General features: G+C 44.7%; 2 protein-coding genes across 23 annotated transcripts in view; both read right to left on the bottom strand.

The window, feature by feature from the left end:
* The window catches only part of GALNT16 (polypeptide N-acetylgalactosaminyltransferase 16), a 96,938-nt gene extending 96,409 nt beyond the window's left edge, over nt 1-529 (bottom strand). The window contains exon 1 of one of the 5 annotated variants that reach the window (XM_074824361.1): nt 235-409. In XM_074824361.1, coding sequence (XP_074680462.1) covers nt 235-409 — 175 coding nt within the window. Of the gene's footprint in view, nt 1-234 lie in introns of all 5 variants that reach the window. The other 4 variants (XM_074824364.1, XM_074824365.1, XM_074824366.1 and 1 more) reach the window with 4 other exon arrangements.
* Nucleotides 530-1,688: 1,159 nt separating this feature from the next.
* On the bottom strand, nt 1,689-24,316 carry EXD2 (exonuclease 3'-5' domain containing 2). 18 transcript variants are annotated; one of them, XM_074824376.1, is made up of 10 exons: nt 23,962-24,314; nt 21,314-23,440; nt 13,553-13,957; nt 12,413-12,669; nt 11,240-11,366; nt 9,558-9,883; nt 7,254-7,360; nt 6,901-7,036; nt 5,782-6,138; nt 1,689-4,585 (listed from the first exon to the last, which is right to left on the bottom strand). In XM_074824376.1, the coding sequence occupies exons 3-10, from the start codon at nt 13,886-13,888 to the stop codon at nt 4,369-4,371; spliced, it is 1,863 nt and encodes a 620-aa protein (XP_074680477.1). In that variant the 5' UTR covers nt 13,889-13,957; nt 21,314-23,440; nt 23,962-24,314; the 3' UTR covers nt 1,689-4,368. The 18 variants fall into 18 exon arrangements, with proteins under 18 accessions (XP_074680477.1, XP_074680475.1, XP_074680476.1 ...); XM_074824374.1 differs by having other exon boundaries at nt 21,314-23,692; XM_074824375.1 differs by having other exon boundaries at nt 23,775-24,314.
* Nucleotides 24,317-24,325: the final 9 nt, after the last annotated feature.

Below are 24,325 nucleotides of genomic sequence, written 5' to 3' on the forward strand. Positions count from 1 at the left end.
ACAGAGAAAGCTGGATAATTCTTCTTTGCACTTACTTCAAACAAGCCCTTATGCCAATAACACAGCACTACGTAGAAATGAGAGAAAGGGGTTTAAAATGGCCCTTATTCCCAAACAACATCAGGGGGATGACAGTTTGTGTCAGCCTGTGGGAATGAAGAAGGCAGTGTAGGTGTGGACTACTGTGGAGGCCTGAAGGAAGGAGGAGATCAAGGAGCAGTGATGAGAACTGACCTGCTGGTTCAGACTGGAGGTGCCTCTGAAACAGTACTGAACACTGCACACTGGTGAGGGCTCCTGGTGACTCCTTGTTACAGTGACTCCCTCTGCACGTGCAAAAGGCCCAGTTCCTCAAAGGCATTTTTAGGCACAGGACCAGGGCAATGAGGCGCTTCCCAAGGCTAACCATGCTGCCTTCACTGAAAAAAACCCACCAAAACCACATTACAGATAGTGTGGAGGTCAGATACTCCCTAGGGAGCCAAAGCAATAGAAATGCAACAGGAAAATAGCTTCCCATGCCTGCCATTAGTGAATACCAAACAGACAAAATTGCAAGATGCCCACGGGGATGTGTTGTCTTCAGTCCTGCCAGTCATGGATGTGACAGCTGGGACCTTTAAAGACTGTCCAATGAGGGAAACCAAGGCACTCCAAATGCCAAGTCTGTCAGCAGCATAATTAAGATGTTATGTATGGTCTGGTCAAAAAGGCAGCACTTACTGCACCTCCAACTGCCAGACTATCAAAAATGTTGCTTGGCCGGTAATTCCTGCACCTTGCAATAAGGTCTGAGTTACTGCAAAAACAAGAAAAAGGCAAACTGTAGTGCTCGGGAAGACAAATCAGTTCGTAGCCCACGGAGGAAGGCAAGCTAACCTACCAGAGGGGCTGTTAGTACTCCTGCTTCAGAGGAGTGTCTCTGGAAACATGTACCCAGTCATATCCTTAGAAAAGCACATCCATTTCACATGGGAAAAACACCTGAAACAAGAATGGAGGAAAGTTCTGAAGGGAATTCATAAACCAAGACAGGTTTGGGGATCTCAGAAGCTGAACTTGCAAGAACCAGTTTGAGGCAGATGGCATCAAGCGCCAGGTAAAAGGGAAAATTTCTCTCCCCCATCTCTGACAGCATACATTGGGCAAACTTACGAACGTAATGTCAAGTGATGGAAAGAAAAATCCCATATTGTGAAAGTCAGCCCACACAGAGAGGCATGGCAAATTCTCTCCCTCCGCAAACAAAATGGATGTGCACAGTTAAGTGCAGGAGGGTCCTGGTATATGTAAGATACTTGGGGCAACCTATATGAATGCTTACATTGAGAAAAATCCAAGTTTGTATTTTAAAAAAGGTAGATCTCTACTCATCATGACTGACCAACATGACCAGACCAAGGACAGCACCTGAATCCACAGAGAGTCTCAGAACAACAATTTAAGTATACCTGAGCAAACTTGCTATCACATTGCTTAGAAGTACAGTACTGCTGCCAGCATGGGCTCTTCCACAGCTGATTTCTGACAGACAGATCAGGGAAGGCACTGGAAAGGGAAACTCAGAGGGTGAGGTCCAGGTGTTACGAGTAAGGAACGATGGACTCATAAGGACAGGGTGAGACTCAGGGAAAGAAGAGAAAAAGCAGGCATGCGAGAAAGGAAAAAAGAGCTTCAATAGTGGTAAGTCTGGTAAAAGAGCAAATTTTTACTGAATAACAATTAGTGATGAAGACATACAAGAAAGTTTTATCTTCAGACTAGCAGAAAATTTAAAACCATAATCATATAAAAATAATCTATTTCTGCACAATAAATACATCACTTTCCTTCCTCTTCCAGGCTGACTTAAAATGATGCAAGTTAAGGATATCTTACAAACAACAAAGCGTCTTAGTTAAGAAAATATTTATGAAGTTTTCCTTGCAAATTTCTATTTCTCAATAAGTAATTTGGAAAAAAACCCCACAAAACTCTTCAATGATACCACCGACTTCTTAAATTTTAGAGGACCTGTAGTCCAATTCTTGCCTCAACATCATTCTCTTGTCTCAACAAACAGAAAAGACAGAAGCCCTGTAGTGAGCCCACTGGTTCCATTAAACAAGGACAGCTTTATCAGGAGTTTCTGCATCAGAACAAAGGGAGAAAAACCAAAGCAGTACAAAGAAGTGAGGTGGACACCTTGTACTCCTGATCGTTGAAAAGTAGTTTCTAAGCCGTGCAAAGAGCTCTCGCCACCCTGATCAGATGGCACTAAAGACAGGAGATAGCCATATCTGAACACATGCTCAAAATGCTTTGGAGAGAAACAGTTATACCCAAGCTGCTGCTGTAGACAGGAGGCTCTTGCTGAGATTATAATCAGCTGTGTGAATGAGCACAGAGACAGAACACATTTGGCTAGATCAGTTTTTGTTAAGACCTGCCAGTGGTACGGGAAAGGAATAAAATTGCCCTTATAATGAAAATGGTCTCATTTGCAGCTCTGTGATAAGTAGTATTTATCATGAATCTTTGATTCCTTGTGCTCAGGCTGCCACTGCAGCTCCTCTGGGATGGTATTAATGTACCATTTCTCCATGGCTCCTACTTATCTCAAACAGTCTCTGCTACAAACAGGTTTTTCACCCCGGCCTGTGAAATTTCTTGAATTATCTGATAAGGGAGAGTTTCAGCCACAATCACAGCAGGTCCATGATTCTGCCCAAATGGTATAATAAAATATGGGTCAGCTGCGCTATACACAGTAGTGTGAAGTATGATAAGAGTTTTACTGAAACTTCTTTATAGAGACCTATAAAAGTTGAGCATAGCTTCATTCAAGAGAAGCACACTCATCTCATGCAACCAAAATCATCAAAAGTGATTTCACAGAAAGGGCTATGTTTTTTTAAAAAGTTATATTTAACTAAGGTCTAGCACCAGGCAAAAAACATGTAAGAAAGTCAGACAGCAGCACATTTTAAAAACCAACAGTAATAATTAGCATACACTAGCTTATATTTTCAAAGCATTTTACAAAAACATGAATTAATTAAGCCTCACAACACCCTTGTGAGATATTTAAGTAATATTAGTCCCATTTTAGAGACAGGGAAACAGGCATGGAGAGAGTATGACCTGTTCACCACCACACACATCAAATCCAGAAACAGAACACCAGATTTTCCAGTTTTCTGCCACACATGGTCTGACCTCTTAAAAGATGCTGGTCTTTAAATGACATTTGTTTCCTCTCATCCTTTTTAAGACACCTGACCTCATTTCAGTCTGCTATGAAAAGGTACCCACCAAGAGCTATTCATAAGAAATAAGTGGAATTAGGTGTCCTGGGTTAGCCAGGATAGGGTTAAGTTTCCCCAGCAGTGGGGGGGAAGCTCTAGCTGGGTTATTCATATACCATGCTGACTTCAGGTCCTGGCACCATTAGCGCGGGAAGAATCCGTGAGCATGTGGGTTTGTGCAGCCGTTCCTCTCACTGCTGTATTGGTACATACCTTGCTCTGTTCATTGTTATTACTGTTATTGTTATTGTTGTTGTTTGTTTTGTCGCTGTTGCACTGTTGTATTAAACCTTTCCTTATCTCAGCCCTGGGGCTTTGTATTTCACTCCCTTTGTGTGGGAGGGGCAGTGGCTGCGTGGTCTCAGACCCCGGCAGGGACTAAACCACCACATTAGGAAAGGACGTTTTTTCATAGCCTGTGTGTTGCTGGAAGCTGTTTAAGAAAAGGCTTAACATGGGTGCTTCCATACTGCCAGAGTCAGTGTCACTTCTCATCAGGCACCTGCCACCAAGAAACTCATTGAGGCCTATCTGCCATGCTGATGCAGCTCAGAATCAAAAAAGAAGAAGGCAATGTTTCTTTGCCACTTCCAAAAAAGGAATCTCTCTCTGGCAGGGAGTCTTCTCTGAGCAGAACTCATATGAGTACAACTGCACTGAAAGTAAAGGAAGAGTTTTATCAGGAGACTCTCAAGGTGCAGACAAGGGTGCAGATGTATCTGTCAGAAAACCTGGAAATGTTTCTATATTGTGCTCCGCTTTAAGAGAAATGGTCTGGAGGCATCAGACATCCTGGGGGGTAGAAAATAACTCTCCATAGTCACTTTGAGAAGACAAGTTCCCTTAGCATATCATTCTTGCACTGAACTAGTCAGTGACAGACTAGGATTAAAAATTCCAAACCACCTGAAAATTCAAGTCAATGGATTTAACTCTATAAAATGCCAGATCTGGCAGATCTACTGCAGCCTGTTTGCAAATGCAGGCTCAGATGTTAGTGGAGACATAGAAATAAAAACAGTCCTTCCACCTTCAGTTACATACGTCCATTAGACACTATCTGGAGTCCAGGAAGTCAGTTTCACGACAGCTCAAACTGAAGATCCTCCCCGTATTTTCGGATCAGCTTCATGTGGTTATGGTCCACTGACCATTGCTCTGGGAGGTGCTTGGGCTGCATGCTGTCCAAGAAATGCTGCCGCCAGCGTCTCTCCAACTGCATAAGGGAGCGCAGGCCTCCTTTAGCAAAACACTGCACCACCTTCAGTCCATGCGGCATGTAGCTCTCATTCCAGATCCTGCCAGGACACAAGCAGAGTTTATTTTCACACAAACCCCCTGTCAGACCCTAGACCTGTCTCCAGTGAACAGCAAGACACTGAAGATACTTTCAGCTTCAGAATTTAATTGCAGACACATGGTAAACTAAGCAAGAGGGAGAGTTTTAAGCTTTGCTTCAATGCCAGACTGCATTTTGGAACACAGTTACACTGGGAAGCTGGTTTCTTTGAACTGAGAAAGTGTTCTTCTTTTATAACAATACTAAACACAAAGCTCTCAAGGTCCATTACAAACACTTCAGGAGACAGACTGCAAATTTCTCAAGGCAAGAACCATATGACACTCCAGAGCCTTGATCCTGCCGCTGAATTAATTCCCTGCCTGGATAGGTTCTGAGTTATAACACTGGCACATTACAAACAACAGTGAGCATAACAAGAAGAAAATACTGATTTCATGCAGACAGAGACCAGATACTTATTAAGAAAAGATATTTGGGAAGGCTTTGAGAAAAAGGAGAGGGAGACTTCCGATATGATTGTCTTTCAGTCTCCCTCCCTGATCTGTCCTTCGGAACAAGTACAAAATAGTGGAGGGGATGATGGAGAGAAGAACAGAAGGAGATCGCTGGAAGAGGAAGGGAAAGAGGGGAAGAAACAAGAGCTGCAGTTCACAGACCACTGCTGCTTTAAGGGGAGAAGGGAATATATAAAAACAAAAACACAGTAAGAAATGCAGAGTGTGCTTGTCTGATTAGAGCCTTAGGCTACAGTACAAACAACTGTCGTCTTCCTATCCTTGCATTCTAGTTAAATTTATCAAAATATAAATCCAGACTCCGCAGGCTTATAAAAGTGATAAAGTTATGCTCACAACATAAAATAAATGAGCCTCTAAAAGGCTCATTTTTCTTGTGCACATCAACTCCTACTAGTCTCAAATTCAGACACTCCTTAACTTGACACCATTATTTTAGGGAAGATCAGTATCTCAAGGAGAACAGCAATGTATTTTGTCTTATTTTCATTAAAAAGCTTGTGGGCGTGGGCAGAAGTCAGCATGTGTGATCCTCAACTCTGCAAATCCTACTGGATCTTCTTTTATTTTGCTGCAGTAATATTTACCCAAGCTCTGTGTGTAGACAACTTTCTGTTGAACTTATGTGCCAACATAAATGACTAAAATGTTACATCTACTGATGGGCTTGTCATACCTGGTTTCCAGAGCAGCTGCTTCCTGGAGCATCTCTGGGGTGACTGCCTCTGCGTTAAAGAAGTCCTTGATGCTTTGCAGAAGTTCTGCCCTTCGGGGGTCAGGCAGGCTGTCTGCATTCAGCAGGGCCCGGGCCCCCGAGCGCACTTGCCTGCGTAGAGGGTCCTCCAGCAGACGCACACCCTCCTCAGAGCCGATGGGGGCACCAAACTCCTCAGCCAGCTGCTGCTTGAGATGGTTGTCATAGTAATTGGAGATGGCATGGCAGGACGTGCAGAGTAGGAGCACGTCGTGGGAGTTGTGGTCCTTCATCTGGATAGGGAAGTGTCTTCGGTATTCATGAGGAACAACGTTCTTCCTAGGAAATATAAACCAGCCAGCTCATTACGTTTGCCTGGAGCTGCCACTTCCCAGTTCCTCCTCTTCCTGGCCCATAAAGGGTCAACTAATACTAAAAGTTCAGGAAAACAAAGATCACCAGAGTCAGGACCCTCAGCACAGCAATAGGTTATGCAACTTCTTTCTATTTGTACTTCTCTCCACAGGTTTTCTGCATTTCTCATTTTTTTCCCTTCCAAAAATTAATCACTTTCAATTTTAAAAAAACCTGATTCATACTGTAAAAAAAAAAAAAAAATAATAATGCAATGCACTGTGAGAAGCATACCTCTCAGCTAAACAGTAGCAGCTGCAAAGACAAACAACTCACCTTTTGTGACCTCATAGGCTTCAGGCTCACCTAAACCTCTCAAAAATATATGGATTAAGTAGTGGAAGGAATAGTACAGCTATTTTCAGACGGGGATGCCATCAGAACAGCGTGTGTTGGTATACTGCTGCCCCCTGCCATTCAAACTGCAGCACATACGTGTTCCATACACTTTGTTCTCCCCAAGGACGGATACCTCCTGCCTCTGTAGGAGGAAAGGCCAGCCTGTTCCGTGTCAAACTTACCCAGACACATACAACTACAGAGCATTCAAATAGTGATAGCCCATCCAAGATGTGAACAAGCACGACGTTTCAGGCCACTAACCAAGCTTCTGGATGCCAAACTAGATGCAGACCTCTGTCTTGTTTTAAAAGATGCATTTTTCTCCTATCCCACTAAACAACTCACCGGATATAGGATTCTCGCTTGCCACATACAACACACAGGTTCTCTTTGACTGTCAGATAATAATCAACTTGAGACTCAGGACGTCCTGAAGGCTCAAACCGCAGCTTCACAACAAATGGGTCTGTGCTAACTAGCTCTGAAAAGGTAAAGGCAAATAGAGAATATTCAAGACAAATTTGTATTTGAAAGCTAAAATAATGATGCTAAAACACAGGATTCATCCTAGTGAATACCAAACCATATTTCCAATATGAAAGGATACAAAAAAATTCATGCCCATTTATCTAAGAAACAAGGAAAAAAAATAAATAAAGCTACATTTCAAATACCAACAGGAAAATTGGTGTGCTCACCTCCAATTCCCTTATCCAGATACCACTGAGCCTTCTTGCGATCACAAGTGCACAGGGGCTGTCCATCTGGTGCATGCAGGAAGCAGTTGTCATACAGTGGAGATTTTCTAAGAAACAAGGGCAGCATTACAGCAACTATAACAGCATGCCAAAAAATAGAGCTATCTATAGTCATGTGTTCCATGCTGCAAATCATGCAGCCTCCTCCAAATCACAGGAGTGCCCCTAAACACACACTTAAGGCCGCTGAGCACTGCACAGGCTGCTGCTAAGGAAAGCAAAACATCTAAAAACTTACCTGGGGTTCACCAGCTGACCGTAAGGTATCTTTGCTCTCCTGCTGCCAACAGAATTGTAACTCTGAATCCCAGTTTTCAAAAGATGCCATCAATAATGACAGCATTTAAAAAAAAATTACATTAGAAAACAAAAGAGAATTGAAGTCAAGAAGGACGATGAGCTAAGAATAAGCTAAAAGAGAGGCAAGGCAGTTTCAAGGATCAGCTGTCTGTCTCTATTTTAATGCTTTATTAAGGTGACTTTTCTAAAACTTTGTGTGAACAGCAGTTACCTCATTCATCCAAGACAAATGCTCCAAAAAGGCTCCTGCAGCACTGGGAACCCAAACACGAGTCCATGAAGCTGAGCTGAGGCCCTCTGAAACACAGGCACCTAACCTGATCAGTGGTGAGAAGTCCTGCTTGAGCAGTCTCTGGTGGTTTGTGGCTGTGTGTGGAAGGGCTCTGTTTTGCAGAAAACCTTTCCTTACTCTGCCAACCTCCTTCAAACAAAACTGAAGAGCGGAGCAGGCTGGGCTCGGAGAGCACCTGGGAGGAACTAGCCAGGGATACAGACATGTCAGAATACACTGTGAGTTCCCTTTCTTCTCTCCAATGAGATCATATCAATAAGTACTCAGCAGAGCTCTACCAGCTAGAAAGGTTGTATCAGAGGGTATATAATCTGACAAAAGGATTTCTTCTGAGGTCCACAGAGGGAAAAAACCAACAGAATGATACAGGAGGTCTCCTTTCACTGAGCATCAGCAGTTCAGCTGATTTGAGCACTTTCCAACTCTAAATGAATAAACATTAAAACTAAACAGGAGTCTAGAAAGAAAGAGTGGAGAAGCACTTTTGAATCACAACCAGTCTTATTACAGACCAGAGCCACACTGCTGGAGATACTGTAAAAAACAGTGGGTCTATGGATCTCTCATGAAGTCAAGCATGGTTAAAAACAATAAATAAATAAACAAACATGAGGAGATCTCAATTTAGCTTGGGATGCAATTTTGTTTAAATTTTAATCCTCCCATGAGGTGCAGTCCTGTTTTGTATGGTTCAGGCTTCAACAAACAAAAAAATCTGGAGGGACTTGTGTACAACACAATACTGTTAATGACTGCTAATGAAATCAATATTATTGACTACACTAAAATGTCTCTATTGCCAATCCAATAAACTTGAAAAGGAGAAAACAAATACTAAAATGACTGTTTTTCTTTCCAAATGGTAATTACAGACAATTTGAGTTCCTATATCCAGTGATAAACTTTATTAGATTGTACACAAACAAAACCAAACATACTAGCTCTCCATGTCTTCCACTGCATTGAGCTTAAAGAGACTTCTCCAACTTGTTTCAATTTAAAAACAACTGAACTGTCATTAGCAAAAGGCCGTAAGAATTTATGATTTGCTCCATAAAATTGCCAGCGGGACAGGGAACCTGAATCCAGAAACATCTGCCTCTGCAAGGCCAAAGTCGTACTGTTCCCTCCTCTCCCTCCCTGGCCAACACAGAAGTGCAGTGCTTTTGATGCTGCCACAGACTGCTCCTGTGCCCTCTGGCACCTCACGTAAGGTGTCTCACCCCTCCTAACCTTAGCTTTCAGCTCTGCTCAGTACCCTGACATCCCTGTGGCCGCAGTGACCTGGGGCAGCACAGTACAAACAGCAGCCCACGAGGCAGATCCTGCTGAAAGGACAAGCTCTGTGCAGTTGCCACCCAGAAAGCCAACAGCCTCCAGCTAATGCCTCCACAGGAGAACGAAGGGCAAAAGCTGAAGACAAAACCCCTCAACCTGCTCATGACCTGGTAGATCCAAGTGCTGCCCCCGCTTTCAATACCACCTAGAGGGAAATGAGGAAAACAGAAACAGGATCTGGCTCCCATGACTGTTAGGTCCTGTGTTTCCTTTCCTAGTTCATATTATCCGCTTTGTCTAATGAATAGAGCATGAGCCATCATTCAGTGTTTTCCATCAGCAATGCAAAGAGCAAAATGTGCTCATAGACTTACCGTGCAGAATATCCCATGCCCAGGGGCTTTCGCTTCTGTCTCCGCAGATCTCTCACTTGCTGACTGCCTGAGGCCTGGCCATTCACCGAAGATTTCCGATTCTTTGTTTTCTGAGGGGAGCGTCCTTCTCCACTCTTCTCCTCTCCTGTACTGCCACTCCTTCTTCCTTTAAACGGGATATCCACCAAGCCCCGGCATTTACCCAGTGCTTTTTCCCAAGCAGTGACACATTTTTCACCTTCAGATATAGCAGGGAGGCTGGCAAATTCCAGCAAATGGAGGAACAGAGCCACTGAGACCTGGGCGTCCCTAGCAGCATAGAGAACCTGCAGAAAAGCATAGACACCAAGATACTGAAAAACAGAAAACACTCCCAAACATTATAAGTCTTTAACACTTGGTACAGTAGAGCCAGAAGCTGGATTTATTTCCTTTTGAAGTTCATGTGAAGTTCTGGCAGTTGGGTGACCCTTTCACATCACCACACCCCACATTTTTAGGGTCAGTCAGATTTTAAATACTCATGGGTGCCCCCAGGAACTGCAAGGGACTGAAAAAAAATTCAGGTCAGTCAGGCCTTAAATACCCTCCTGCCCCACCAAGCCCTCCCTAATAAAAAGCTCCCTTTTGACATACTGTCTAGGAATATTCAGTGTGGTTATTTATCCTGTCACTCCCTCTAGCGGTCACTGATTTTACAGACATCTGCAGCATGACTAAAGAAAGTGAGCAATCAGGGAAACCATAATGGTCTAAAGATGGTGAACAAGGTTTCCATGGTCTTTCTCTAATGACTGCTTCTCCTGGTTTTGGCTGGGATAGAGTTAATTTTTCTTCTTAGTAGCTAGAATAGTCCTGTGTTTTGGATTAAGTATGGGATTTGGTATCAGAAGAATGCTGATAATGCCCTGATGTTTTCAGTTCTTGCTAAGAGATCAAGGACTCTCCAACTCCCCATGTCCTGCCTGTGTGCAGGTGTACAAGAAGCTGGGAGGGGGCACAGCCAGAGCACAGACCCAAATTAGCCAATGAAATATTCCATATCATGTAATGTCATGCTCAGTATATAAAGAGGGTCAGTTGAGAAGGTGGGGATTCTCTCTTGCTCCTGGGATTGCAGTTTTGGGATCCTGGTACTGCAGGATCACTAGCTAGCAATGAGCTGGGTATCAGTCAGCGGGTGGTGAGTAATTGAGTTGTGCATTACACATTTGTACCTTCTATTATTGTTACTGGTCTATTCTATCTCAACCTACAAGTCTCCCTTTACCCCTTCAATTTTCTACCCATCCCCCAGGCAGGGGAGGGTGAGCAAGTGGCTGCATGGTGTTTGGTTGTCGGCCAGGTTTAATCCACAACACTGCTATAGATTGGAGGAAAGAAAATAATAAAAATGTGAGGTTTAGGTGCACAAAAACTTCTTTAAGGGATCTTGCCTTATAGATCATTCAGGACTAAAGGGAAACAAGGGCCAAGAATCCAGGGAGAACAGCAGAAAATTATCTTCATGGAAAATGAAGAAAATGCAGGCATGGAATCTGAAATTAACTTCAGACCACAGTCACACATAAGGTTTTGAAGCAGAACTTGAAGAAGCCTCAGATACCCCTGTTGCAATGCCCATTCTCTACTAAGAAGGCTGCTTTTCTTCCCAAAACACTAAGTTGAAGTAAAAGACACACCTGATCTTGTGTCAGTTCTTCTGCCTCCCAGTTGCTGCAACGCACATGAGGAGACTTGTCAAGCGGGCAGTTCAGGACTTTTTCAGCTAAAGACTTAAGGCTAAGGCAGTTGTGAAGCAGATCCTTCCTTCAGTTTAACAAAGAAAGTGAAACAAACATATTAAAAACCAAACTATACCCCCACGCAAATTCAGACGGCCTCATATACCCTGAACCTGCCAGAACACCATGCATGATGCACATGCACTCCCACTCAAACAGCACACAGCTGCCTGTCAGCTTTACGGGCCCTATCCCTCCCCTCCGCTAAAATGTCTTTTCTAGATTTAGTAATCATCTAGTGCCTGCAATATGTAAAACAGGCAAGGCCGGGAGTTGGTAACATTTAAGGCTGAAGTGTTTGGTTCTGAACTACCCACTTCCAAACTGAAGGTCTATTACAGAGCAATGGACCGCCTGCCCCAGGGATTCATGAGGAGCATGAGAGTCAGGAATGACTCGGAGGAATCCTTGCCACTAGAGACAAGAAGTCCATCCTCAGTGCAAAAAAGGCACCATCGGGTCAGCAAACCACGCCCCAGATGACTAACAGCACACCCAGGCATACATATACTGTACATGAAGAATACTCCCAAGTAAAACATTTTATTTTAGGAAGAATGAAGGATGAGAAAATGACATCATAGTTTTAACGTTTCAATGGAAGCATTGTTACTTATTGAGAAAAATAGAACTGGTTTAGTCATTTTTCAAGAAATCCTGTAATTCAACAGTTCCACTTATGTAGAACCCATGTCACATTTACCCCATACTTCTAGGCAGTTGACATGATGATCACTCTCACTGCATTACATCACTGTGTCTGGACTTCTTAAAAGCTGAAGCATGGTACTCAGAGAAGTCCATAAGGGTATTGCATGAGAAGACTAACAGGCACAATTAGCATGTGAAATCTTCACGGAGATTTCATTTCCATTAAGACCATAGAACAGAAGCTTCACATGTTCTTGGGCTGCGACTGTCAACGGCCACTAAACCTAAAGTGGTCTAAAACCACTTTGAGAACTCCAGATCTACCTGCCTGGTATCCTTCAGCATATGCAAATTACTTTTAAAATATTTTCAACTCAAATGATGCTTCAAACAGAGATGCCTCTGTCTTCAGACACTCACCGCTGTCTCATGGCTAAATACCGGAGATCCATGCTCCCTTTGACTGGAAGACCATAATCATGAAGTAACTTGCAAGCATCTTCCCAGCATCCTACCCCAACTTTCAACACAGCGCTATCTGCCATGATGTCCAACAGGGTCTGTGGGAAAGTCTGTCCACTGGCAACAAGCCTGGGCAACCGAACAAGAACGCAGAAGCCACTGGAAGAAGCCATCTGTAGGAGGGATACAGGATTTGCTTTTCCCTCTACAGATACCTGAAACAAAGACAAAAATCAGTGTCTGGGTTACACTATCATTAGCAATACTGGAGCTGAAACAAATTGCAGAAGAGGCCACTGAAGACCTCTGAAATACTTATCAGTTCATACAGTCAAGTATTGTTACATCTCTCAAATTTTACTGCAAATTATTTGATCTGTTTCACGGTATTACTGTCCCCAAGCTACTTCTTGCCACAATCCTACAATATAAACTTTCCCCCTTTCACCCTTCCCCCTCATAGCTGAGCTGGAGGAAGAAATCACACACATTTCTTAATCCACATCAGCACAATGCCATAAACATTTATGTAGTGGGTGGCTAACACATTGTTTAACTGTGGCTTATACTAATGACTGTTGGGTGAATAAATTTCCAGCCAAAATAATGGCAAAGCCAGGTTTTATAAATGACTCAAAGCCTGTTTTGAGAGTTTGCACAGGCAAACGTACAAGCAGAAGAGTAACTTTGCTTTCTGGTAGTCCCAGTGAGTTACATATCAGCATTATCCTCCTTTTTGGATTATTATTCTTAAGAAATTGTTTCTTAAGGATGTAGCTGGATTTAAAATAGTGTAAACCCAAGCATATTCTGGTAAATCACCTTTAAAGAGATATTATAAAAAACACATAATGCTGTATTTAGCCATACAATTATCAATATGTTTAGTACAGTCGATTTATCCCAGGAGTTCAGTAAAGGAATAGAACTAGTGAATTAAAAATTTAAACGTGAGAACAATCAAAATTAGCAGCTACTTTTCACGGCCATCATGACAGATAATCACACAGGCAAGTTTCAACAGTCCTGTTGTATCCATTTAAACAAAGGAATCACTCCACCCTCAATGATTTCCCGTTGCAATTTGCAATCACTCACCCACTCACAATCAATTCCAAGCACTGGCCACTTCTCCAGCTCCTTCTTCAGGAAAGGTTCAACACGATCCCACTCCTCCTGCTCTGAAACTATCACTATGTCTGCACCAGGGGTCCTCTCTACCCAGGAAAAGGTGGGAGATCTGAAGAAGGAAAGCACCTCCTTATCCTCTGCCTTAATCAGTTTCTCGTCTCCTGAGTTTATAACAGCGTCCTCTCGCTGACTACTACATGCTTTTCCTTTTCGACGCTGGGTTGCTTTCCACAAAACCAGGCCCCCCACTGCAACACCCAGCAGGGTTGCCAAAGTAATCGTCACTGCTGTTTGCTTGGGCATTTTTTTTATTCCCCTTTTCCCCCCTTCACTTCACCCACTCAAAACGGCATTGTAGAATTTTATCATGGCCTGCAAAGAAAAACGAGAGAGGTGGAAATTAAAGACAACTTAATGAAATGTGTTTAGAGGTATCAAATACACCCACTGGTATCATAACAAGGTTCGAGCCATAACTTGTGATCCTGACAGATAAAGGACTGGGTCCCACTTTGACAGACTGGGGGGTCAGAAGACACACTGCTCTAGTGGTGGACTAGGCAGTATCAGGAGAATGAATGCTGCTGTTGATCACACCACCAAAAACCTTACAGGGCATCTATTCATTTATACCGGTGCAACTGGATGCTTCCAAAAACTCTTATATTTCAAAAATAAACTAGTCGGGGCTATTATCAACATCTTTTAGCTGTTTGGAACTAGATCAACCCAAACAAGGCCAAGACGAAATTACTGCAGAATAAGCATGTCCATTCATGCATTAGTAAATAACAGGCATTGTCCATTACATTCACACACTAGGGTCAAATGGCTCTTCAGGCATCGAAAAGCCCTAAAGAAGTAGCATCTACTTGCAACATAGTTTTCCCTCTATGATACAAAAGCTCAGCTCCCCTTCAGTAAAATGAAATCAATCCTGCTTCTTCAGCCCCATCTCCCCAGCCCACGGTGTTATTTTTAAAGTTCTTCAACACAAGCAGAAGCTGTGGCGTTGGTGCCACCACAGCCCCACGCAACCGCTGACAGCATCCAGGCCACGGGCACGGACGCCTGCCCCAAGGCTTGTGAAGCGACAGGTAATTTTCTCTCACTTCTTAAACTCAGCGAGAAGACTGAAAGCAACGCGGCCCCCCCGCACCGACGGCCTCTGCCCGTGGCCCAACCGCGGCCACCTCTTCGGCAACCGGGGGGTACAATGCAAACCGCGGCCCTCTGATCCGGGCAGCCCGCCTGTGCGGATCCCCCCATCCCGCCCCGGCAGGAGAAGCCCCGGGCCGGGCCGAGGAGGCCCTGGGGGCGGCGTGGGCCGAGGGCGAGGCGCGGGGGCTAGGCCGGGGCCGGGGCCTGGCCGCCGCAGGCCCCCCCAGAGAGGGCAGGGAGCGCTGCTCTGGGGCCGCCCCGCAGCCCCGGCGGGATGGCGGCAGGTCGGGGCGGGTCAGAGCTCCCCTTAGCACCGGGACGAAGGCGCTGCCCGTTTCAGGCTTGGTCGGGGATATCCCGGGAACAGGCCCGGGTGCCGCCCCCGCGGGGAGCGAGCAGGCGGGAGGCGCGGCAGGCCCGGCCAGGGAGGCCGCGGGTCCACCGGCCGGCGCGGCCCGCCCCCGGGGTTGCGCGCAGCAACCTCTCCCCTCCCCTCCCGGCCCCCGCCGCGCCGCCGCCCAGCCCACGGGCGCCGCGCCGGGGCGCCCACCCGCTACCTGCGTCTCCGCGGAACGGTTGCCTCCGGCAGCAGGAACCCCCCGCGGGGTAGTCGCCGCACACACCGGGAGGCTTAGAGTGGGGGACGCTTCCTCTTTCCCGGCGGTGCGAGTGGGCGCTGGGCGCCGCCATGTTGTACGGCAGCGCTGGCCGGGCGGCGGAGGCGCGCGGCTCTCGGTACCGGCCCGGCCTGCAGCAGCGGGACGGCCCGGGCTGCCGTGCCCGCCTCCGCCGCGGAAGGCGCGGCCTGCCACCGCGGTCATTCGGGGCCCCCGCCGCACCCGCGGGGCTGTGGCGCCGCTCCCGGGGCTGCGGGGAGCCCCGCGGGACAGCCAGAGCCTCTGCGCTGGGGAGGCGACGCGGGAGCCAGGGCACGGAGGCAGCGGGGAGAAGGGAAGGGACAGAACAAAGGCAGACCGGAAAACTGAAAAGCAAATCGTAGCCACCTCCAAAGTGGCTAACTGGAAGAAAACAAAAAGGAGAAAATCAAGTGGAAAGGATTAAGAGTTTAACAGAGGCATAATTATGGCAAAGCTCGTGTGTGTGGAAAAAGTATGAACATTAGAACCGTGACACCACGACATAGGAACAGCAAGTACGCAGCTAGCTACCACCTTCAGGTTTGTCATCACCAAGTCTTGAGACCAAGATTGTCAAAAAGCAGCTTCCAGCCCAAATTCCATTGCAACTCAAAGGGATCTGAGCACCCTGTGTCTTCCAATTCCTTTGCAATTCCCAGTATTTCCTAATTTTTGTGCTGTCAGAACCCTGGCTAGCTGCATCTGTTCAAAGGAGACACTAAAGCCACAGGAAATACTGTTTTAAATTGCTTTGACAATTTGACAGTCAGCGTCAAATTTAATTTTAACTTTGCCAATTGTAATCCTCAGGGTAGGAGGATCTCCCTAGCAGTGACGTGGTATTTAGCAGATTGTCCAAGGGGTGCAGTAAAGCAGCCAATGGCTGTCACCAGCGGAAAAACCTCTACAGAAGCAGTGTTTTTTCAGTCTAGGTGAATGCTCACTTTTTTTCCACCCTTTTTTAAACTCAGGAATGAGGTAGGGACCAATTGATAGCAAACAAGGAACACAGCTGGTTTCCAGAAGCACACTTCTCTGAGCAAATAAGGCACTCTCCCTGTCAGAAAAAAGATGACCAGGCCATTAAAGCTTAAACAGCTGCTTGTTCTACAGACCTGGTCTAAGCCAAGATGGTGCAATCATGTCGGGTCTCACTAGTGGTGGGGTCACATCAGGAAAGTTTGTTTTTCATTGACTTGAGTCTGTATTTTGAAGGTACAAATGTTTTATACCTGAGAGTTACAGCTTCTGTACAATAAGTCTTTCTGCAAAGACCCTCGATCTTGCTCTACAGTGAAGAAATTTTTATCCATTCTTATATTTATTCACTGGGGATTAAACAGCATTGCAGTCTCACACACTGCAGTAACTGACACATCTTGTCTCTGGTTCATTCTCCTCTATAGGGAAGGCCCACATCTCCCTCACAGTCACAACCCAGCCACAGCTTCTCCGGCCTTCCCCTATGATCTGATGTAGCAGACACAGCTGACCAGCTGAAAAGGAGGTTACCAAGCAGGAGCCAGCGCTGCTCCGAAGCTCACCACATGACTCACGCTCAGGAGAAAAGTGCATCACATGCGTGCTCAGGAGAAAAAGCTGGAGGGGTCTGGCTATAACCGAATTCCCACAGGCAGATGGACATGTTCTCCCTCCTTCTCTCCCTTCCGCTTTCCTTCACACACACACACCCCACTCCCCCCCCTCCGCCCCCGCTCCCTCCACATACAATGTTTGCTCTACATGGTCACTGTAATCTAACATAAACCTGGACGGCCACTTGGAAGGCTAGTCCCACATTTCCTGTTCAACCTGATCGACTGCTCACTCCTTGCTCCAGCAGCAGCATTTCTGTAATGACAGGGCCAGAGAATCAGGGAACTGATCCAGCTGTAAACTAGTTCAAGGAAAAAAGTTAACATCTGGGGACATGACAGACTTATTTCAAGGCTCAAGTGACTGGAAGGAGACCCAAGCAGCTGATGTGGCTGGGCTCCAGGATCCAGCTGCCCTGCTACAGGGTAGGCAACGCATTCTTAAGAGAACCCAAGATGAACTCAGAATAGCAACCAAATCTGAATAAACCTGTAAAGTTTGTTCATAGCTGGACCCATTTGTAATTAACTGGCATCCACCCAGAAATCTGAAATAGGCCAGTTTTTCCTTTTACAAATTTTTTTAGTTTCTAAGGTAATAAGAGCTTAAGTGTAAAGTTACAAAAGAGAAGAAAACAATAAAATACCCCAGCATTTATTACACAGTGAAAGTCTCACAGAGAAGATGCTATATAATGGTACCCCTGAGTCTAGTTTTTCTACAGTAACAGGACTGTATCCTTGGCTGCATTTAAAGCCTTTATTTTTCATGGCATCACTGACATAAACAAGAGTCCCGTAAACCACAAGTCTCTTTAACAGCTTGTATTACCTTCATGGCCATTTATTAAAAGTATAAAGGTTAAATTAAAAATAAATGAAAACAACTGATGCATGAGTGCACTCTGGCAAAAAAACCCCAAGTTCCCAGAGCCTGATTGGGACATTGCTGAAGATGAGAAGGTAACCAAGGGAGTAATCACCCACCGCTGGCTTAGCCTTACTTATGAGAAATCTGTTGCAGCAGGTAACTGTAAGCCTTTACATGGTAAACAGCAAGATTTACTTTCTGTCTCTGTAGCCTGATCTGAGATCTCTGCTGAGGTCCCTGTCAAAAGATTAATTTTTAGCCTGATTTCCTAAGGAAAGCAGGCTTATGCAATTACACTGTCTGTTGGTGTTTCTGCCTATGGGTCCCCTTTCTTCCCCCTTTCCTTGACAAAAAAAACATGTTTAAGCCATTGCCCAATTCTATCTACATTTGAACAAAGGTAACTTCTATGAAATACAAAGCCAAATCAATGAAACAGATCCTAATAAAGCTGTCACTGGTAAGATGGCAAGCATGTGCAGACACTGCTTAACATACATGAGAATCCACACAGCAGTGCCACATCAGGTTAAGTCCATAGGAAGCCAGGCTTTGCTTGTTCTGATCACAGGAAAAAAAAAAAATATAATCACATTAGCTCATCCTTTAACAGGGAGAAGGCTAGGGTAAATGACTCAGTGTTCAAAGGTAAATCAATGATTGTAGAATATGAGAGGAAAGAGGCTCCAGTCAAGACTTAAATTGCTGTTAGCAGACAATAAGCAGAGAGCTGCGTGTAGTCCCCACTACCTCATTAATAACGCTCTATTTGGGGCACCATCCCAAGCTACAGAAGAAAGCCAAACTCACATTTCAACTCCTAAATGTGATTTATCTTCCTCATGTCAATGCTAGTAACCCCATGACTACATATTCAGTAAGTCATTTTGAGCAGGGTTTGTTTTAACAGGGCTGATACCAGGGAGGCAGTAGGACTGCTTCTTTCATCAAAAAGTCAGAATGAGATCAATCAGCTGTGAGGCCACATCCTAAAGGTGGAGTTTCACATTGCAACAAGGTGGATAGAAAGTTTAGCTCCTGTTGAAAAGGCGATTCTGCTTCCCCCTTCCACCTGTAGACATTCTTCTGATGCCTCACTTCTGCGAACACTGGTGCCAGTTTGATTCAAGCAATTAAGCGAGCAGGAAGCTAGCACCACAAAAAACCAGAGTTTTCTTCTGGTTTAACTCCTTGAACTATCTCACCAAAGACCCAGATCTCAGTGAAAACATCCTAAATCAAAAGATGAATCAGTGGTAACTCACCGGTAATTCACTGCCAGGTTTCGCAAAGAATCTGAAAAAACTGCTCAGAGGTGTGAGCTGCCAGATTGATCCCATGAGGATGAATTGTATTAACATTGATCATCACCAACTTATTTCTTTATTAATTGCCAACTCTTTCATTGCTTATGTAGGAATAGAGAGGAATTTCACAATTCCGTTTCTTGAAGAGCTGCTTAACTTATCCCAGTGGCTCAGTTCCAGAAGGCACACAGAAGGCCTCACAGTTCATGACTGCTAAGAAGGTGACATCCCTCATCTCCCAAAACTCTGCTCCCAACAGGGCACTCCTGACTAGCCTGTGCTGATTTTGGCAGTCATTGGGACACTTCCATGAGCCAAATGAACTCAGTAAAACAGCAGACAAGCAGGTCCAGTAAGTAGCAGCATCAGCACAAAGAAAGGGACAGAACACACCACTGAGAAAAATAAAGCCACCTTTCGGTGGCCACAAGTCATTAGATTGGCTCAGCTGCATGTTAAAGCTACATCTTTAGTTGAACAGCTCCAAGGGGAGACACTTGAGAGAACAATGCTTGTTCTTCCCACCTTTCTGGTCCATGAAATTAGTAAGGAAAAGGAGAAAAGCCCAGAAACCATCTCATTGCCACTAGAGAGAATAAATTCCACAAGCAAAATTATTTTTTGAAAATGATATGGCTAAAATATGACATAGTCTTCTTGGTTTACCCTTTTGTTTCCATTTCCCTTCAAAAATAAAAAAAAAAGGTATAAATAAACAAATTAATAAAAGCCTTGACTCAGACCCACTTTCCTAATAACTGCTCTCTCTCACTTCTAGACTCACTCCATAGACATCTAACTATCAGTGTCCAAACTTCTCCATTTCCACTCTAGATTAACCAAAACCATTCAAAGGTTCAACAGAGCTGAAAAAAATATATTTAAACCTCATCCTCTCTGACTTAACACAATCAATCATGCTTAACACCTTTTTTTTTTTCTCCACCTATTTAAGCTGTCCTTCCAAGTATTCTCTGACAGAGCTGTATCATTGGTCTTCTCCTTTTATCCTCCCATCATTATCTCTAAACTCTCTCATCTGAAATAGAAATACAACTAACATCTCTCTGCAGATGATTTACAGATCTGCTCCTTTCCCCAGAGCGATCTCCCTCTATCCAAACTCAAATGATAGCCTTTTTCTCTCTTCTGTGCATGACTAGCGGGAAGTTAAAGCTCAGCAGAGCTAGAACATGGTTCTTTCTCTTCTCTGAAAGCCCTCTTACTATCTTTGTGTGTATCTGTGGATAACAATCACCACTCTACCTGCCACGCGAGCTTGTATATCAACCTTCAGCTCTGACTGAAACCTCTTTGTGGATCCTAGCACTCAGGGTACATCTAAATTTTAGACTTCTTCTATATGCCATCTCTAAGACAAAGTCCTTTGATCCATCCGTGCAACTAAGACCCTTGTTGAGGTCTCTTGCTTCCCTACCTAGACTGCCCCAATACCCCTCTCTCTCCAGCAGAGCCCATAACACATCAGCCATCAACTGCTGTAAGTGTCATGATCTGACAATAAAGCTGACTGTAGGCTTCCTATTAATGATGAAATACACACCACAGCCATCAAATGGAAACCACTCATGCAATTTAACTTACTCTGCCAATTCAAATTTGTTCAGAAAAAATGCTGAAGGGATAATTTTGTACCAGCAGACATTAAAACCAGATCAGTTACTGTCAGTCCTTCCAGAGGCAGAACAAAAACTCTGTAGCATGGGCGGGAGCTAATGCAAAAGCAATGTGACACCATGGCCATACCTGATCTAGATCGATTTAGCACTGCTGGGAGACTGGGCTGTGCACAGCCCTGGCATTAGCAACTGAAACCACAACCCAAGATTGTTTATGTAGATCATTACTCTGACCACATCACTTCTCTATTTGAAGTATTCTACTAGTTCCCTCTTCCGTATTGCATCAAACATTTACTCATCTTCATTTCCAAGTGCATCTACAGAAAGTCACCACGCTGTTCATCATCTCCCATTTTCTTTCCAGTTGACTCCTTCCCTCTATTGCCTACTTGTTGAAACTCCAGTCAGAACATGTTTTGTGCTTTATTTCATGCTGCTTTTGAGGCATGGAGGAGACTATGAACATCCTAGAGAATGAAGCTGCTCAAGCAGTGCGTACAGACCCTGACTTACTCTGCCCAGTGAGTGTGGCCAGGCTCAATCCAGTTTGGCTGGTGACATTCAGACAGTCTCAGTACAGCACTTCATGTCCTAACACGTCCAACAGAACAGTAAATTGACTAAGTACTGTCCATACCTCAATTCCATTCCAAGTTGCAGAAGGTTCCTATTAAAGTAGAAAAAGATGCTTCATTGATGCCACTTCAGCATGACTCAGGCCAATGGCGTATGTGTTTTAAAGAGATTACAGCACTCCAGCATTATTAACACAGCAAGATGTTATTTCAAAGGAAAATGTTACCAGTATAAGTCATGATCATTTCCTGAGGTGTTATATTCAAAATTAATTCAGACAAAGGAATCAGAGAGTGAAAAGAATGCTTACCAACACTGTTTTTTTTTTTTAACTTCTATGGTCACGTGAGAGAATATTGCATTTAGCAGAACAGATTGGCAGTCTTCTATTATTTTTCTTTCAAATTCTGACAACATGATATCTTCTTTCTGATTGCTTTCAAATGTGATTAAAAAATACCTCAGTTAAACCTTTCCTGAAAATCCTAGAACTGGGGGTTAGAAAATAATTTTATTTCTATTTGTCCATGTAAGTACACAGCTTTCCTAGAGACTAGATCCAGACCATGGAGAAAAAATACCAGAGATTTTATTGTGTTGCATTTCAAATGGAAGGCTCCTACACCTATTTATTTCAATACAGGAACCAAAAGACATCCAAACTGAACAACACTTCAGGAAAAAAATGAACCACATGTGACAAAAGTGACAGCTGCAGCGTTCCAAGGCCAGGCTGGACGGGGCTTTGAGCAACCTGGTCTAGTGGAAGGTGTCCCTGCCCATGGCAGGGGGGGTGGAACTTGATGATCTTTAAGGTCCCTTCCAACCCAAACCATTCTATGAATCTATGATTCCATAATTTATTTCTGGAAGGCTCTCAGGTCATATGATGATGTGAGCAGTATGAAAATTATAGAGGAGAAAATGGAATACAAACCGATGGAGTCAGTTTAGAGTCTACAGGTAGAAAAATGTAATGCCACTTACCTGTGTTGGGGATTCAGAAGCAAGCAACAGTTTCTGATATAATTGTAATGCTGCAGAATTTCACAGCATGCAAGCAAAAGAGCTATAAAATATGATTTATACCAGTGCAATTTACCTGTGTCTGAAGCTAAGGTAATAAACACAAATCATGATTGACAGGGTCTTTGCCTCTCCATACTGAGGCTTGCTAGACATTTTACATAGCAATAGTTGGCCATCAACAACTGTAACTAGAAAAAAACCTTCATATACCTCAGATGCAAAGAGATTAACTAGTTGTTTTCACTTCAATATTAGCATTGTTAATTATCATTCTAACAGAAAACAGTTAACAGAATGTGTCTGGATATTCCTCTCAAATTATTATTATTACACCTGTAATTAAGTTCTGATGTTTATACCTACTGATGTCACATATAGAAAAAAAGTTATATAAAAAAGTTGAAACGTGAGAAACGTTCTGTATTTTTTATACATTTTCTTACATTTTTTTTCCCCGATTAAAAGGAAAAGTTTGTTATTTTCTTTTGTTATGCATTAAAAGTAACACTGTGGTGTTGTCAACTAAAAAGCATGGTTTATATGATTTCACATTCTTTCTATAATCTTAACAAAGAAGAAACCCAAAGCACTTAACTGACTTTCCAGAATGTAATAATTTCAATTTCAACTGAAAATCTGCCACGGGAACATGGCAGCAGTCTAACAGCACTCAGAAATATTGCCATACCACAGTTTATGTCAGGAAGGGTTCTTCTGTTTGTTTGTTTTAAAGTTTGGAAACTCCGAAGTCCCAGCAGGTGCAGTTTCACACAAAGAAGGCCAGGACTGCCAGACTAATTCCTCCTATTCTGAAAACTAAGTACTGGTGCCAGTTCATCTGCATCCGCGGGGAAATACTGACCTGAAAGTTTCGAGCTACGGGTCAGGACTACTCACCTCGTGCGCAGGGAGCGTGGGGTCAGATGCTGCAAGGTGGGACGGGGGGATCTGTGCTGCGCCTCACAGACGTTACTCTTCGATCGGCACTCCTGTTGTCTGACACGGCATCAGATGTTACATGCGAGGGACAGGGTCCTGTGAAAGACAAAAGGTGTTTTTCCCCACAAACGCAGAGGGTGTCGTAAAACAGTGAAGGACAACAGAGATCAGTTCCACCTGTTTAGCCCGCTGCCTTTTAGGGTTTTGTTGATACTGAAGGGTAAGAGAAGAAAAACAGTCTTCTGGGGCTGCAGAGAGATCTACTTACTTGAGAAGGGACAACCCTGCTATTTTCAGTGTTGCTCGGGCAGGAGCAGGAGTGAACAAGCAATAAAACCTCTGAGAGCGCTGTAAGAAAACCAGCAAAATTCTAAAGACAGGGTTTTTTGGAAATCCCACAAAAATCCCTCAGCGTTTACAGAGAACAAACCCCACAGCAAACCCCATGCACTTGGGGTGTATCTTCCCTCCTCCTCTCTCCGGTGCGTTGTCCGCAGGACCCCGCGGCCCCCCCCCCGACGCCCCCCCACAGCCCAGGGCGGGCCGGCCGCGGCTCCGGAGCGGTCCCTGCCCATTCGCCTCGACCAGGGGACGACACCCGCTTGCGGCGGCCGCACCTGCCCGCCCTGCCACCCCTCCCTGCCGGCCTCGGGCAGCAGCAAGCCCCTCAGGCGAGCCGGGCCGGGCCGCCCCTCGACGCGGCTGCGAGCGGTAACGGCGGGGACCGTCCTCCCGCAGGTCCTCGGAGTGGCGAATTTCCCCGTCCCCCCGCTACCGCTACAGGAGCGAGTTAAACAGCGGCGGCGGCGGCGCGACCGTTAAGAGCCGGGCCGGGAGGCGCGGGCTGCAGCTGAGGATCAGCTGCTGAGGGGAGCGGGGAGGAGCCAGCGGGATCAGGAAGCGGCGGAGTGTCTAACACCTCTCTGCCATGGCTGGCTAAAGAAAAATCATCATAACCATAACAAGGGGGGAAGCGGGGGA

This window comes from Strix aluco, chromosome 4, assembly GCF_031877795.1.
Source record: "Strix aluco isolate bStrAlu1 chromosome 4, bStrAlu1.hap1, whole genome shotgun sequence".
Taxonomy (NCBI): Eukaryota; Metazoa; Chordata; class Aves; order Strigiformes; family Strigidae; genus Strix; species Strix aluco.

Excerpts from the sequence above, each read along its gene's own strand:
- EXD2 (XM_074824376.1), bottom strand. The coding sequence starts at position 13,888 with ATGCCCAAGCAAACAGCAGTGACGATTACTTTGGCAACCCTGCTGGGT. Across the intron at positions 12,670-13,552 it reads TTGGAATTGATTGTGAGTGG|GTATCTGTAGAGGGAAAAGC; the intron begins GTGAGTGATTGC and ends TCTTTGTTTCAG. Across the intron at positions 7,361-9,557 it reads GGCATGGGATATTCTGCACG|AAAATCTCCACTGTATGACA; the intron begins GTAAGTCTATGA and ends CTTGTTTCTTAG.